The sequence below is a fragment of the Rhinolophus sinicus genome, chromosome 13 (assembly GCF_057876585.1).
Source record: "Rhinolophus sinicus isolate RSI-liver-muscle chromosome 13, RSI-T2T, whole genome shotgun sequence".
NCBI classification, from domain to species: domain Eukaryota; kingdom Metazoa; phylum Chordata; class Mammalia; order Chiroptera; family Rhinolophidae; genus Rhinolophus; species Rhinolophus sinicus.
The window spans coordinates 33,694,352-33,711,686 of record NC_142513.1 but is presented as its reverse complement, the minus strand read 5'-3'; the positions used below and the strand labels follow the sequence as shown (position 1 = coordinate 33,711,686).

The following is a 17,335-nucleotide window of genomic DNA, read 5'->3' as shown; positions in this document are numbered from 1 at the left end:
TGCCGATTACATACCCAGAGCAGTCAGGTTTTAAATAGGCACCAGGAGTCCCCCTCTTACCTTCCTTCCAGCTATGTAACCTCCTGAGGCTCCAAAGCTTTTGGTGAATGTGCCCATCAGCACTTCGACATCTCGAGGGTCCATTCCAAAGAATTCCACTACACCCCGGCCTGTTGGACCCACGGACCCAATACTGTGAGCTTCATCTATGTAGAGGTAAGCCTTGTATTTCTTCTTTAGAGCCACGATCTGGGGCAGATGCACGATGGAACCTTCCATGCTAAGGCATAAGGAGAAATGCTCATCACTAGTGTGTATGCGCCTGGGAAGCTCTCTGTCAGTCTCCCTTTCAATTCTTTTCAGACAGCTTTTCCTGACATCATTCTGGGATGACAGGGACGTGCCAGTCCTTTCTTTTTAAGGCATATTTTATTTGGCTGAGGCAATCCTCTCAATCTTATAAGGCTAATCTGGCACTATTTTACGTGAAAAAAATAATTTACATTCAGTGGATTTAAGTACTTTGTGTTGTTATAGCTAATTCCCAAGTAAACAATTAGCTCATGGCATTGTTGATCAATTTATTTGTAAAGCTGACTAGTGTAACTAGATGGAATATTATGGATTTGAGGTATTTTGCTAGTTTTAATTAAATTGCTCTATGGTGATCTATCTTTATTAGCCTGCCACTGTCTATTTGGCCAGTTCTGTCTGATGTAAACTCAGTGCTTAAATTGCCAAAGATTAAAAGAAGGAAATAAAAACACACAAACTAACTTTATTTAGGACAATAGTATTAATTAAGGTACAATAGAAAGCCCTTAGTATCTCTTGTTTAGTCATACTCTTATCCTCGGGAGATACGTTCCGAGACCCCCAGTGGATGCCCAAAACTGAGGATAGTACCGAACCCTATATATGCTATGGTTTTTCCTATATATACATATGTATCTATGATAAATTTAATTTATAAATTAGCACAGTAATAGTTTAACAATAATAACTAATAATAAAATAGAACAATGATAACAATATACTGTAATAAAAGTTAGGTGAATATTCTCTCCCCTCCTCTGATAACTGATCTAATAACTAAGATGGTTACTAAGTGACTAACAGATGGGGAGTGTATTCACATCCTGGATGGGATGGAGAGGGACAGCATGAGATTTCATCATGCTACTCAGAATGGTGCACAATTTAAAACTTATGAATTGTTTATTTCTGGAATTTTCCATTTAATATTTTCAGACTGTATTCGACTGAAGGTAATTGAACTGGCAGAAAGCGAAGAAACCAAGACAAGGTGGGGGACTGCTGTACTCACTGGAAGTCAAGGTTTATTTGAGACATCTGATGGTGCCCCTCTTTCTGTTCCTTTAAGGTAATAGTTCTCAATATCGAGGGATCATCAGAATTCCCTGAATGGTTTATTAAAGCACAGATTGCTGTACTCCCCTCCCAGATTTTCTAATTTAGTGGGTCTGGGATGGGCTGAGAATGTGCATTTCTACCGAGCTCACAGGAGGTGCCCATACTTTTGGTTGGGGACAATATTTAGAGAAATACTGCTATAGATAAACTGTTTTGTTTTAGCCCTAAGTGCTTAATTTTTCATGGCATTGTAAATTGCAAAAACACTTCAAGTTCTCCAGCAAAAATAAAAATATGAAGTAAATAAATAAGTAAAATTATAATCTATATTTACATGGCACCTCTGGAACTCAATGAATTTAAAAGAACTTTTGACTTTAATCAGTTCTCAGAACACTTTGTAAGTTGTGTCTACACCGCATACAGTTTTGACTGCACTGACAGGCGAGTTCTATGAAAACACACAGACTCACACCCTCACCACACAAAGGAGTCTGTCAAACAATTCAAGCAACCTGTCAATTTAGTTCAAGAACTAATCAACTGACGCAAACAGAGAGTTGAAGTTCTCCCTTCTTCCTAATTAGTTCATTTATTACATTTAATGTATTTTAAAAAATAAACTCAAGTGTTAGGTCAATTCAGTCAAAACAGTCCAGCTGGTTGTACAGTAGACCAACGGGTGTTGGTTTGGAGGGAGTATGAAGATTGAGTTGAAACGTGCATGTGTGTGTGTGTGCGTGTATGTGTGTGCGTGAGTATGTGTGTGTGTATTTGAAAGGATTATTTTTTAGAGCAGTTTTAAGTTCACATCAAAATTGAGCATAAGGTACAGTGATTTCCTATATATTCCATGCCCCACTCTGCATAGCCTCCCCCATTATCAACATCCCTCACCAGAGTGGTACATTTGTTACAATTGATGAGCCAACATTGACACCTCATCACTCAAAGTCCATAGATTACCTTAGGGTTCACTCTTAATTTTGTGCATTCTATGGGTTTGGACCAATGTATAATGATATGTATCCATCACTATAATATCATACAGACTATATTCATTGTCCTAAAAATCCACTGTGCTCTGCCTATTCATCCCTCTTGATACCCAACTCCTGGCAACCACTGATGTTTTTATTGTCTCCACAGTTTTGCCTTTTCCAGAATGTCATATAGTTGGTATCATACACTATGTAATCTTTCTAGATTAGCTTCTTTCACTTACTAATGTGCATTTATTTTTCCTCCATGTCATTTTATGGCCAGATAGCCTATTTCTTTTTGGTACTGAATAATATTCCATTGTCTGAATGTACCACAGTTTGTTTATCCATTCATAGACTGAAGGGCATTTTGGTTGCTTCCAAGTTTGGGCAAGTATAATAAGGATGCTAGAAAGATTTGTTTGCAGTGTTTTGTGTGGATGCATGTTTTTAATTCCTTTGGGTAAACACCAAGGAACATGATTACTGGATTGTATGTTTAATTTTGTAAGAAATATCAAACTGTCTTCCTAGGTGGCTGTATCATCTTGCATTCCCACCAGCAATGAATCAGAGTTCCTATCGAGGCACATCCTTGCCAGCATTTACTTTTGTCAGTGTTCCAGATTTTAGCTATTCTAATAGGTGTGTTTTGGTATTTTATTGCTTTAATTTGTGTTTCCCTGATTACATATGACATGGAGCATCTTTTCATATGTGCATTTCCATCTGTAGAAGAAGATTCTTTGGTGAAGTATCTGTTAAGGTCTTTGGCTCATTTTTTAATTGGGTTTTTGTTTTCTTACTGTTAAATTTTAAGAGTTCTTTTATATTTTAGATAACAATCCTTTATTAGATGTCCCATTGGCAAACATCTTCTCCCAGTCTGTGGCTTGTCTTCTAATTCTCTTGACACTGTCTTTTGCAATATAGTAAGTTCCCCTTATTACACTTTTCACAAGGTTATTCTGAATGACTGTGTTCAGATTTTAACGAAATGAAGACCAGATAGAGTCGTCTTCTCTTACATAAGTTTTGTGAGTGAATTCCAATATTTTCTTAGATTGTTTATTAAAGTTGTTTCCATTGAGGTTCAGGAGGTACAGCCATCTGATTGTTTAAACTTAGATGTAGCCATACTGCTTACTAATTGAGGATGTGGGCAACTTATATGATGTTCTGGACCTCCGTTTCTTCATATGTAAAATAAGCATGATGATGGGACCCTCCCTATATGGTCTTTATAAGGATAACTAGAAATAATGTCGGTAAAGCGTCTGACACATAACGAGCTCTCATTGGGTTGTTCTTATTCTTAGGAGAAGCCTAGGAAGAAATGATTGCAATGAGATCTAACTTGAGAAATAAGGACCTCTTGACAATGATCTGTGTTGCATCTTCTAGGGAAGAGGCATATGGGTGTCATACATAATAAATGGCTCTCTGCCCTCAAAATTCTAGAATTTTCTTCTCATCTTTAAAGTGTTTTAAGTTGGTAACACAAATATACTAAAAACCTGACATGTCACAAATAACCATTCTTTGTTCTGGAAGTGAATTTGGCAGGAGCTAGAGTTAATGTTGAACAGTTTGCAGACACTCAGGGCAGCTAATTAGCCATCCTTTGCTGGGGCTGGGCTAACTGATGTTAGGAGTCTACCCACCTGGTTTATATTTCTCCCTCTAAGATTAATGACTCTACGATACTGCTGATTTCTGGAGTTAATGCAGGGCACACATGAGTCTTAGGGAGAACTCAGCTTTTATAAAGAGTTATATTCGCTCACACTAAGTTTTCATTTTCTCATTGTGACCCAATTTGAATTGAACTTTTTGCTATAGTGGGATATTGAGTTTGGTGCATACATAAAAAGGGCTATCTATGCTATTCCTCGGAATTGCTGTTAAAACAATGTGTCAAAAACGATGTAGAAAATATAAACAGTGTTTTATTCTTTCTTCTTGAATGGAAGGTTGTGTTTTCTTTTGATTTCAACAGAAGAAAAACAACTAAAATACAACTGTAAGTTAAGATAATTCTACCAGTTAATTTGAAGCTCTGTGCAGGGACTTGAATTATTCTTAAACCAGCAAGCCAGTGAATAATTTCTTTATATCTTTTCTATTACATAATGTATTAGCTAAGTGACAAGACTCCTTTTAGAAATCTCCCTCTCACCACCTTCTCCTCCACATATAAACCATATTATCCACTGGCAGGATTGGGAATTAAAGCACTGGTTTGCCAACTTACATGGTGGAAAAATCTCCTTGGTGGGCTCAAAGTATAACCCAAGAGAAGAAAAGAAGGTGGAAAGAGAACAAAAGGAGCTAAGACTAATTAAAAATAGAGCTAAGACTTATTCTTTTTATTTTTTTAAACCATAGAGATATAGGTTAAAGATTACCTCTGAAGTTCTCTGTCCTTAAACTTACATTGTTTTGAGAAGAATGGCTTATATTCTTAGAGAAACTGGCATTCTGAGACTTCAGCATTTGTTTATATATGCATTTTTTGAAGGGCTGGATATTATTTATTGGTTAATTTTATTTTAAAAGTTTGGGCCCCAGCCATGCCAGTTGATATCTCAGGCTATATGGGATGCCTCTCTCCATCTCTAGGATATTTTTGAATAATTTTGATATTATTCAACCACAATGAGTCAAAAACTAAACTTCTCTGAGACACAAAATTAGAAGAGTTGACTTTAAAACAATACTTAAAGGAAAATACAAATCAGAACAATAAAATAATAATACTGTAATTTGAAAGCAAAAATCATGGGGTCATGGAACTTTAGACTTCAAGTTTCAACCTCCCTATTTTATAGATAAAGAAACTGAGCCCTTTACCTAAACGTAAAAGTCAAATGGATGACCTTGTAGTTTCCATGTTTATTTTATTAGATGTTGAAACATGAGCTTGACTCTTCTGTTTACATTGGGCCTGTGTCCCAGGAGGGCCACCTGGTTTGAGCCCTAGCTCTGTTTCATCTCAGTTATCTACCAGGCCTTAGAGGCTCAGTGTCTTCCTCCTCACAATAATCTCAAGAGACCTGAAGAGGCTTACTCAAGATGGCACATGCAAAATATTTAGCAGGGGTAGACACGTGATAAATGTGAGTTCCTTCCACTGACACCCCTTCTCCAGGTGGGTGAAGAGCAGACAGCTTTACTATGTAGACAACTTGTTTTCCAGGTTGCAACTTCCTCACCTGAAAATAAATTTAATGAGGAAGGCAGCTATTCTTGATTGTGGTCTTACTATAGGCTGGGCTTCTGGCAAGAACTAGCTTACATGATCTCATTTAATACTACAAAAGAACCCTTTGAAAGGTACTCAGCTGTAAGCAGCAACACCAGGAGTCCCAGGCCTCCCTCCAAATCCTGACTCTTCTATATTTTATATGTAAACAATAATATCTAGATGATCTATGGATGGTGACATTATTATCATTGCTATTATTCTCATCATCACCGTCATCATCATCATCATCATCATCACTGCTTTTGTGGAGCTTTCTGACTTCTTGGCCATGGTATCTATCCCTTTTTACCTTGATACCTGCCTGAAATTCTGATTTGGCTGACTGCTCTTTTTTGGAGTCATGAAAAAATTGATTTATGTGAGCTTTCTGTGGTGGGAGGACTTTGCCCATGGTGGCAAACCACAAGCAAGAGATCAGAAAAAATCTGGGAGTGAAAATTCAAAGGAGGCTTCATATAAATAGAAACAAGGTATGTCTCTACAATATACCTCTAAAAAGGAGATGTGCATTTGTGAACTATTGATTTCACATTCTAACCCTGGCCCTTTGCAAAATCTTGTGGGAAATAATTTCCTTTTCTGGTGATAGCATCATATGAGAACAAGCATATGTTGCAGAACTCTAGGCTAGCTTTATTTTACAAATGAGGAAACTGAGGCCCCAGGGGGTACTGAGGCCTGCCAAGAAGGTACCCTGCTTCTTATGTATGAATGAAGCCATTTAGGTCATAGTCTCATTTAAAGATAAGATTCTTGTGCAAGTGAGATAAAAGGAACCTCTCTATGAAGGCCAGTCCTTGGGAAGTGGACAGTCACTCTGTGTATATGCCAGGTTTACTGAGCCACTGGAATAGATTTCCGCCAAAGATGGCTGCCTGCAAGTCTTCCCAATCCTGTACACACAAGCCAATCCTCCCATCAAGAGATGGGTTCTATTGTCCTTCCTTTTGAATCTGGGCTGGCCTTGTGATGTGCTTTGACCAACAGAGTGTGGCAGAAATGATGCCGTACCAGTTCTGGGCCTAACCCTTAAAAGGCTGGCAGCTTCTGCTTTGTTTCTCTTGGAAGCTAGCTGCCACGTTGGAAGGAAGCTCCGGCTATACTGCTGAATAAGAAGTGCCAAATACAGAGAAATCACCCCACGGAAGAGAAGAGAACCAGGGACTCAGTCGACAGCCAGTACCAAGACCCCAAATACGTGAGTGAGGTCATTTTGGATGTTCCAGATCCAGCTGAACTCCCAGTGGAATACAGCCCCATGAATGACCCTTAACCAACACCACGTGGAGCAGAAAAACTGCTCTGTTGGTCTAGATAGCTCACAGTAGCATGGGAAATAAAAACACATTGCTGCGTAAGTCATTATATTTGGGGGTGGGGGTTTTTATGCAGCAATAGATAACGAAACAATCACCATTACTAGTGAAGACTAAGTTGTGGCTTGGAGCCAGAAGCTCACACCTGGCTCTCCTGTCCTCCTGAGATCACAATAGGACATAAAGCCAGTGTAGCCATTAACAAGTCCTGCTGCTGGAGTGGTTTCTCTGTGTAAATGATGGGCATATATGAGAGTAAAATGCTGGTAGTCCACTTAATTTCAGCCATGATCAAAGTGCTTACAACATAACTTTCCTTTAGTGGAGCCAAGTTCTGTTTATTTGCAGTTGGGTTCTGTTTACTCTGGTTAAAGAAGATGCCCAGCCTGCTCTCCCTTAGCTGGTATGCCCTCCAGCTACTCCAGGCCTGAGTGACAGGTGTTTAGATAAGGGCTCCCTCCCAGGCTGGCAGCCGGCACAAATCACACAAGAAGAAAGATCCATGCTTGAGGTTATGACAGCCTAGAGACAATAGGACATTATTTCCTAAAAGTAGCAAGTTCAGGGCCAGTGAGTAGTTCAATTATTCTACAGCAAGGATTCCTAACTTCATCAAGGTTGACATTTGAGCCAGATAATTCTTCGTTGTAGGGGACTATTCTGTGCATTGTAAGATGTTTAGTAGCATCTCTGGCCTCTGTCCACTAGATGCCAATAGTGTTCTACTGCAGTTGTGACAAGTGACAATTGCCAAATGTGCCTGAGATGCGGGTGGAGAAATCACCCTAGTTAAGAATGCTGCTCGAAGGTGATCCCAGAGACTTCATAAACAGCACACAGTATCGGGCTGACCTGATGAGGTCCTGATACGTAATGCAGAAGGTGGGCTACTGGAAACTTGAAATGCCAACTTCATAACCCTGAAGTAGCACAGTGAACACCCAGAACACCAACAACTGGGGCAGTAAGTAAGTACCAGAGAAAAGAATAAAATGATACTAGGATGATTAAATTTGGGAGAAAGCACTTGTTTTTTTCCAAAAGGGATAGAGACACATTTCTTCTGCTGCTTGCTATGTATTCATGTAACAGAAACTTGTGCACTGTGGGTCCAATTGGATTAGCTGGATGAAACAAATACTACTTCTGTTCTCAAGTCTTCTTTGCAGCCATACTCCTCCTTGTTGGGAAGTTAAGCCCTCATTTCCTTCCTTTTCATATTTTTCACTTTTCTATAATTATCTCATAGAAAACATCTTCCTCAGTTCCTCTAATATTAGGATCATTTGAGAATTGACTTAGGAGTGAGTAACTCTGAGATAATATTTCCTTGACTAACAGACTAGGGCCTCCAATAGAAGAAAATCTTGGAGGAAATTTCCATTTCAGTAATGATAATCCATTCAGACAGAGAATGAAGCAAACTCAATCACAAGTCACAGTATGAAAGCGCAGCTCTAAATGGCTTAGTGGGCATTTTGTCTGCTCAGCTTAAAAGGGGTGGGAAAACTCAGGCTAGAGTATACCTTCAGATGCTAAGACCATCTCCCACACCCCAACACCCAAGCTCTCTATGGAGAATTGCACCCCAGGTTGAGGAAAATGAGCAGCCCTTTCATATTCTGATGCCAACTACTGGCCAAATTCAGCAAGAAACCACAAGTTGAGTGAAATGTCCAGTTAGGGGCATCTGGGCGCCCGTGAGCAACATCTATTAGAGATGTCAGGACAAGGAGCATTCTGATGTTGAATCACCCAGCCCCTAAAGGCCTTTCAAACTGTGGGGCAGCCAAAGGCACTGGAAAGAATCAATACAAGTTAGCAGTGTCCTGTGAGGATGTTGCTGAAGAAGCTTTCACAAGCCTGCCATCCTCCAAGGTGATCTGCCATATGTATAGACATTAAAAATATAGGTGACCCAAGACTTGACATCTCACATGGATAGCTCTAGCTCAGATTCCTCCATAATACCTACATCTAACTCATTTTCCCCTTTAGCTAGGAGAGGTCAGCCTTTCCCCATTTTTCAGCTTGCAGTGGGTCTCAGTGTGTTTAAATGTCTCTGATTATTTACATACCTGTAGATGCCCTCCACCAGGATGAGAATCTTTTTCCAAGCTCTGCGGGTTCGAGGCTGGCCATAGATTACAGCATCTCTCAGAAGCTTCTCTAGGCTTTGCATGTCTTTAAATAATACAAAAAAAAAAAAAAAAAAATGAGTCATGAAGGTGTTTTTTTTTTCCTCCCCCGGTTTTTTTTAGGGGAGGTGCCAGATCTTTTTAGGCTCAGGCTGAAACCTGAACTTTCAGAGAGCAAAACTGGAATCAGAGAACTTCTGGGGTGTGGGGGAAAAGGGGTCTATTTTTTAGTAAAATTGAATTCTGACAAGGTGACTAGTTAGACTTGTATGGCAGTCAGAATAAACCTCCACTGGAGGCACATGGTTTCGTAAACTCTTAAAAGTCTCTCCTCTCTCGCCTTAGCAGAGATTGAAGTTCTACATTAAATACATCTCTGAGGTATAAGCTTTATTGCTAGGTTAAAGTGAACTATGAGAGGTATAATTAACTAACACTTACTAATTGTTTAGACGTGAGCATGTTAGAATTTAGCTGAGTTTGCCGGGAGTGGCACATTGTTGGTAGTAGTCTCATCACCTATACTTGGGGACTTTACTTTTTTTTTTTTTTTAAATTAAATTTATTGGGGTGACAATTGTTAGTAAAATTACATAGATTTCAGGTGTACAATTCTGTATTACATCATCTATAAATCCCATTGTGTGTTCATCACCCAGAGTCAGTTCTCCTTCCATCACCATATATTCGATCCCCCTTACCCTCATCTCCCACCCCCCACCCCCCACCCTGGGGACTTTACTTTTGACATCCTCCAACTTCGGAGCTTTCAACACTTTAAGTCAGGGGGACAATTAGCATTTCTTCACAAAACATCTGGAGACTTCTGGATACCTTAATAATAACTTACAATTATTGAACCCTATCTGCATTCTTTCTAAGCACATTCTTTGTAATGACTCATTTAATCCTCTCAATGACCCTAAGGAGGAGGTATCTGTGTTTTATGATTCAGGAAACTGAGGCATAGAGAGGTCTGGTAAATCGTCTGAGGTCTATGATTATAAACAGCAGAGCCAGGATTTGAATCCATGTAGTCTCCTACCATGACCCATATATGTAACCGCTACCTGTTACTTTTGTGAATCATTGTCCTTTTTCCTCAATCTTCATAGCGATGTAGAACAGGAGAGGATGAATGCCTGCTATATTTTTCTTGGTAACTTTTGATGTCAGATATAATTAATAGTGACTTTTCATTTATATGCAATCAGATATAGATGACTGAGCTTTGGTTGAGAGACCCTTGGGAAAGATTTGCCTACCAATCCAGCTGTGTGTGTGTGTGTGTGTGTGTGTGTGTGTGTGTGTGTGTGTGTTTAACCTGCAAAGCTTAGAGAGAGAGACAGAGAAAAAGGCAGAGGTTTATGTGCATGTTTTCTCACTCATTATATGTCTAACACATTTCTTTGCACCCCTAAGCTGAAACTGAAGTCCTTTAGATCTAGAATCCAATCTTAATTTACAAACATGGAGATGCTACTGAACTGCTAACTTGACTTGACTTGTATAATGGTCTCTAGGCATTAGAGATCCCATTTAAAATGCTCATAGAGAAACCTAGCAAAAATAATGTTAAAACAGTGCAATCAATATTGTTTTTAGCCACTGTACACAAAAGTCTCAAGAGGCAGGTCTTCATTGGTTTATCACTGGTCTAGGTTCAAGTTAGCTGAGATTCTTGATCTCAATGTAGAGACCCTCAATTTTGTCTTTTAGTCCCCAGTCTGTGGTTGGATCTGTTTTCGGGCTTCTCCTAAAGCTGGATGAATGCATTGGTGGGTGCATTTCACTTTTCCACATCACAACCCTGCCACCCCCAATGAGGCCACAAAGTATTTCTTTGAAATACAATTGTGGAGGTATGGCTGGTGTATTTTAATTGATGAAGTACATTTGAGCAAACCACATACAGAACAGCACACAACTGAAAACTTACGAATTGTTTATTTCTGGAGTTTTCCATTTAATATTTCAGATCACGGTTGATCGAGGGTAACTGAAACTGAGGAAAGTGAAACTGTGGATAAGGGGGACTACTACAGTTACTTACCACAATCTCAAAAGGCCCTTCCTAATCTATCCTCTGCCTATTTTCCTGACATAGTCTCTCAGTGTTCCCCAGCACACAGCTTCCCAACTCTGTTATGCTTTTCCCCTCTTGTCTGTCTGGAGAACTCCCACTCATCCCTGAAGCCTCAACTCAAACTCTTCTGGCCAATGGTACAGAATTTCTTTCTTCTTGGTGTCCCTGATGACTCCTCTATTTTTTCTTAAACACTCATCATGTTTCCCATTATTTGATTTCATGTCTCTCCTCCACAGAAGGCAGGGACCTTATCTTGTCCTAGTGCCAAATCTATGTTTGGTAATTGAATCAGTTGTTTTTTCGTGGAACAGAATCTAGACCAGGAAACAGGAAAGAGAATGAAAATTTTGGATCTAAGTAGGAACTATTAGATAAGCCTCATGTCTGCAATAATATTTCTTTAATTAACTATACTTTTTGCTTTTGCTTTGAAGAGTCTGCCTTCACAGCTGTAGTGTGTTTTATTGACACTATATCATTAACCAAGAGATGGCAGCCAAGGAAACAAAAAGCAGCTTCCTTGAGAATTCCAGGGATAATAACCTCCATTTGCATGGACATCTTGTTTTTGCTTTAGGGTGGGTTCCTAAGATGTTGAAGGAACTCATGTGATTGGGGGAAACCAGCTGCCTTTTCTATAATCTACCACAAGACTGTTAGTGTCTGAATGAAATAAAAAGATGATGAATATAAGTATTCCTGTTTATTGTTTTTTCTTCTGGGACTTGAAATTTATAAGTTTTTGTACAGAAATGAAACATGATGAGTATGTCCCAATGCCATATTAATAAAAACAAACCCAGATGAACTAAATTAGCAATCATTTAAAAATGAATATTCTAAGATTTAGAAAAATCTAGGATGCAGAGATTATTGTATTGTTTATGCAATCAAAAAAGTCAGACATATTATAGGCTTAGTTCAGGATTAAGTTAAAAGTGAATACCACTAAAGAGAAGAGGATTTTCTCTCCATTTTTAAAGTAACAAGCGGGGCCTGAAAACAAGCCTGCGAATGGCCATGATGTGCATTTTTATTTTATGCATTTTGCAGATGGAAGTGAGGAATCCTGTGGCAGGGAGCGCATTGTGTTCCATGTGAATGGAGATTTCTATGGGGAGAGGCTTTTGGTGGAACTTCACAAAACCCCTGGTGTCCACACGGTGGAGTCTCTGAGCAGAGGGAAAATCAATCAGCCATTTTTTCCCCTGAGTGGGGGCAAACTCACTGACCACTTAGAATCACAGAAACTAGACAGAGAAAGGGAAGGCTTCCCTCAGCATGGTATTCTGGACCCATGTTAGCATCTGCTTGTTTGTCTCTCATTCTCAGGGTCTTGCTTTATCATGCTACGCCATGTGGGTCACAGAACCATAGGGTTCAGGGGATTGTGGCTTATGTTCTGCAGGCCTAATGGGATTCTACTCTTTTAGCAAGCCACATGTTAACATCTGCAAGGGATTTTTAAATAATGATGTTTATTAAAGCACTTGTACTTGCATTATGTTAATCCTCATGACACCTCTGAGAAGTAAGGAAGAATGATTAGGTGATTGTTTTTTCAGATGAGCAAACTAATGCCAGAAGATTTGTAAAACCAACAACCGCAACCAAAAAAGGAGAAACATCCCAAATGCAAACAAGCTAGTTTCTTGTCAGTATATAAAGAAAATTCTGAAATATGGAAATTAAAAGGACAAATTTGAGACCATCAAGGCACACATACACCATGCAATTATAAAGTTATAATGACACACTATGGACTTGTAATTCTCACAAATTTGAGTATCAACAACGCCTTAGACATTATTTGCCACTACGTTCGGCTCACCAAGGCAGTTTCCTTTGGTTTGTAAAGGGCTGAGAATAGCAAGTTGGTGTGACAGGTGATGAACATTTAGCTATCAAAAATGCAAGCGTGGAAGCTGGTGGCTGGTACAAAGCAAATCCTGGTCGATCACAGGCATAGGTAACTGGATTACTGAATTACTAAATACCTAGAATAATCCAACGATGTGCCCAAAACTACAATCAGGTTTAGGTGACAAATACACTTTGAGAGCCTGTTCCTGGGCCTGTCCTTAAATTCAAAGCCCTGATAATATCAGCAAGCCTCTGGGATCTGGAGAATCCTCAGATGAGGTTCTGTGAAAAGAGGGTACAAGGAACCACGGAAGCCAGCCAAAATCTCACCAGGAAGATTGGGTGTAATTCAAAGAGTATCTTCCTGAAGACAAGAACTGGATATTTGACTTCATTCTTACTTTGCTGTATAAACTCCTTCCCCTTCTCTTATGCAACTGAGCTTTTGTTGAGACATGAAATTTCTCTTATTGCCCATCCCTTAACACCCTACCTTTGTCTGCATCCAGGGCCCGTGGTTGTGTTTGGGTTGAATGTCAGCTTCCATTTTCCATACGCTGCCCATTGTAATTGGTGGTTCATTCTTTGTCATTACATTTATATACTCATATGCTCTCTGGTTCTTTATTCATGGGCTGCTGGCCAGAAATATATTCATGTCTGCACATGATAAGCACTCAACAGCTATTGCTTAAATGAAAAGATGATTGGATGATGAAGAAATTCTACTTGTTATTCTAATTCCTTGCTCCTCATCTTTTCTCCCATTCCTCATTTCTGCAGAGATATCCAGTTTAATCCTTCAGTATTGAGCTCAAATGTGAAATGTTAAGCAATAAGTATTAAATAACTGTGGACAATGACAAAGAAATCATTTTTACTTTTAAGATGGGGGAGGGGACTGACTCCTTGTTTAGCCTTTAGGGGAAAACATAATCATAATGGCCAACTTCGGCAAGCAAAGCAAATTTTTCCTCAAAGTCACATTTATAGAGTCTCTTTTCCATATGATCAATTACAGCATTTCTGATGCATTGAAAATTTGGTGCTTTAAGCTTTCCAAAGCAATTTGGGCAAATAGTTTTTTTTCAGGTTTCCTTGATGGCTCAGTAAATATGCGGGCAGTTGGTAGATGGCCTTTGGTAGGTCAAAGAAGCAAATTATCTTCTTGGAAGAGTGCAAAAGGCAGTTGGGAGCAGAGGACCTGGGCTGGGTTTAAGAATGTGAGGCAGGTGCTAGGGCAGGGTCTGTGTACCTTGGGGAGGAAGTCATACCTGCAACTGCTGACTTTGGGGACATGGTATGAAGGACAGGCAGAGCCTGAAGCATGGGCGCAGAGTGTCCTATGTACTCAGGCTCTGGGCCCAATGCATCATGTAAGGCTTTGATCCTCAGAGAGGGGCCCGTAGAATTAGACCAAGTACTGAAATGGCATTCCTATGTGAGTGGGATCAATGCAGGAAGATGAGATGTGATTCAGGGAGCAAAATGAGAGCTCAGAGGTCAGTGCTGGGATCCTACACATCAGGTAAGGGTGTCAGCAAAGGCAACCAGAGTGAGTGCTGGCTGAATCCACTGGACCCAACTGCCCCAACTCAAGGAGAGTTGCTTTACTATTCAGGGGGAGGCAGGAGATGGAAAAGGCTGGGAAAGGAGGTAAAGTGCATTGTGCTTAAAAATGGGGGACTCTGGAGTCAGACCTCTTCGGTTTAAATCCCAGCTCTGCTTTTTTCTAGCTCTGTGTCTCTAAGCAAATCACTTCACCACTTTGTGCCTCCGTTTCTTCATCTATAAAAAGGGCATAATCATAGCAGGTGCCTCCTTGTGTAGTTGTGAGGCCAAAATAAGTTTGTGCATATAAAAGGCTCACTATAGCAAAGATTCAATATGTTAGTTATTGTTAAAAGATACAGAGGCAATAGCTGTATTTATTAAAGTAAATAACCTAGTTCGGGACCCCAAGTCATACCATGAGATCTAAAAGATCATGGCTTATAAAGTATTCTAAGTGCTGTTTATAGGTCTGACCTTCCACTCAAACAGCCCTCATGAGCCCTCGTTGCACAGACAAGGTGGGGCTCAGAGTTTTCCTCCAAACACTGCACTCGTTGTTCTTCCTCCTCTTGGCCTTTAAATGCCTCTAGGTAGAGTCTTGATTCATCTTCTCCACTTTTTGTTTCCAAACCAAATTCTTGGCCTGCCCAACCTGCTGACTTCATGGCAACTCCCCTAGCTGAAAAGACTGCTTCTCCTCTCCAAGGCTAACTCAAGAAACCCTTTGTGGCTCACTTGAGGACAGAGATGGCCTACAGCCTCGCTGATCTCTGTGTGGTCCTGTACCAACAGCATGGGCATCACCTGGAAACTTGTCAGAAATGCAGAAGCTCAGGCCCCTCCCCACATCTACAGAGTCTGCATTTTAATACGATCCCCAGTGACTCCTGTGTACATTCAAGTTTGAGAAACATTGTTCATATATATTTACCAGTAAAGCAAACAGATTCAGCAGAAAAATAACTCAGTCTTGATATATTCAAATCGCTAAAAGAAGGTGTTGACTTTTCTGGAGCGTTAAAGCTTACCCAACGGTTTGGCATGATCATGGTGGTAATATACTCAGCCCAGGGGATGGGTTTACCAAAGGCAGAGAGGTGTCCCACGGTGCTCTGACCCATTTCCTCAAACACACCAAAATCCTAATGGAGATCAAACCTCTTGTTGTTCCCTGGTTGGTGCTGACGTCGTTCAATGGAGTGGAGAGCCTGTTTTGTGCCACCCAATGAGTCACAAAAACAAACTAAGGATTGGCTATTTCACTGAAGCTGCCCACAGTAGAATATTTCACTGAAGCTGCCCAAAGTAGAAAATACAAGGAAATATTCTTACAGAAGGACCCACAGCTCTCTGGGTCCTACATGTGGCCTGACAATAGGACTTAGTAGGTAAGAGTTAGCAAGTGCTGTACATGGCCTTCCTATATCCCTCAGCCCAGCTCCTTATTGCTAACACAGGCCATTCTTGGTCCAAGAGCCTGCTTTTTTTTTTTTTTTGGCTATGGGAGCAAACTCAGCCTCAGTAGGGAAAGCCCTACTGAGTGGGAATTGTTGGATAAGTACCCCATCTCACGCCTCATGTGGGATAACACTGAGGTATGTCTACACGGGCACCTAGTAGGATTGAGCTCCAGTTGCCTGTTGTGGTAACTTGCTTGACACACACCGTTATTGGCTGCCTTCCCTTCTCTGCCTCCATTCCCTGCTCACCTGCTGGTGCTTCTTGGGATCGCTTCCTATATAAGTGACTTGCACTCAAACCCTTGTCTCAGGGTCTGCTCCTGGGAGAAATGTACCAAGAAAAAAGCAACAGACTTGGGTTTCAATTTTGATTTTCATCATTTATCACCTATGTGACCTTGAGTGGATCATTTAATCATTTTGATGATTGGTTTTGTTTTAATAAATGAGGATAATGAAGACAACTATGAATTTGGGTTTTGTTAAAATTAAATGAACTAACTATGTAAAGGGATTAATGTAGGGCCTGGCACTGGTGAATGATGAATAAATGATAGTTGTAATCTCAGTAATTGACCACACTCACTATCCAGAAAGAAGTAATCCATGGTGATAAAGGATTCTGGTACTCAGTTTCCTTGGAGAGTAGCCTTTGGGTGTTTAGATTTTGTTCTCTTTCAGAACTTTTTCTGTTTAATCTTGTCTGTTCCTTGTTCTGATTTTGTGGGAAACAGAGAAAGAGGAATGATGAATAGCTTGACATTTTGGTTAAGCCTGTTGGCAAAGGATTCAAAGTTTATTATGAGGGTCTGAATGCACCTTAGGTATATTTTCCCCATATAGAATTTTAAAATTCAATGGTTTAGAGTTTTGATTCCCTTATAGTTGCTCAAAATAACAAAGGGTGTCCTCGGGTAGTGATCTACAGAAATTAGAACTTCCTCTTCTCCAAAAGTCAGGGGAGTAAGGTGTAAACGGAGGATGTTAGGTGGATATAAATCCCCGGGAGCATAACATGTGCAGAGTTGTATGAAATACCATAATCCTGACGTTTAAGAACATTCTGGTTTAGGTGGCCATCCTCAAGAACCCAGCTCAAAAGTTATTAACTGCTATCTGGGCTGGTTGCCTCGTACACACACAGGAAGGCAAATTTACATCTCTGCAGATCCTTACACAATCTCCACATTATCATTCCAATCTGCATGGATGCATATTAAGGATTAAAGCATCATTGTTTACTGAGGTATTTAGTATCCTGGGACTAGCAAAACAGGAAAGACAGCCAGC

At 40.0% G+C, this 17,335-nt stretch overlaps 1 protein-coding gene across 1 annotated transcript in view; it reads right to left on the bottom strand.

Annotated features, from left to right (window-relative positions):
* Positions 1-17,335, bottom strand: part of SPTLC3 (serine palmitoyltransferase long chain base subunit 3) — a 153,439-nt gene that overhangs the window by 51,218 nt on the left and 84,886 nt on the right. The window contains exons 7-8 of the mRNA XM_019713394.3: positions 9,020-9,125; positions 61-280 (exon numbers count right to left, since the gene is read on the bottom strand). Coding sequence (XP_019568953.2) covers positions 61-280; positions 9,020-9,125 — 326 coding nt within the window. The remainder of the gene's footprint in view (positions 1-60; positions 281-9,019; positions 9,126-17,335) is intronic.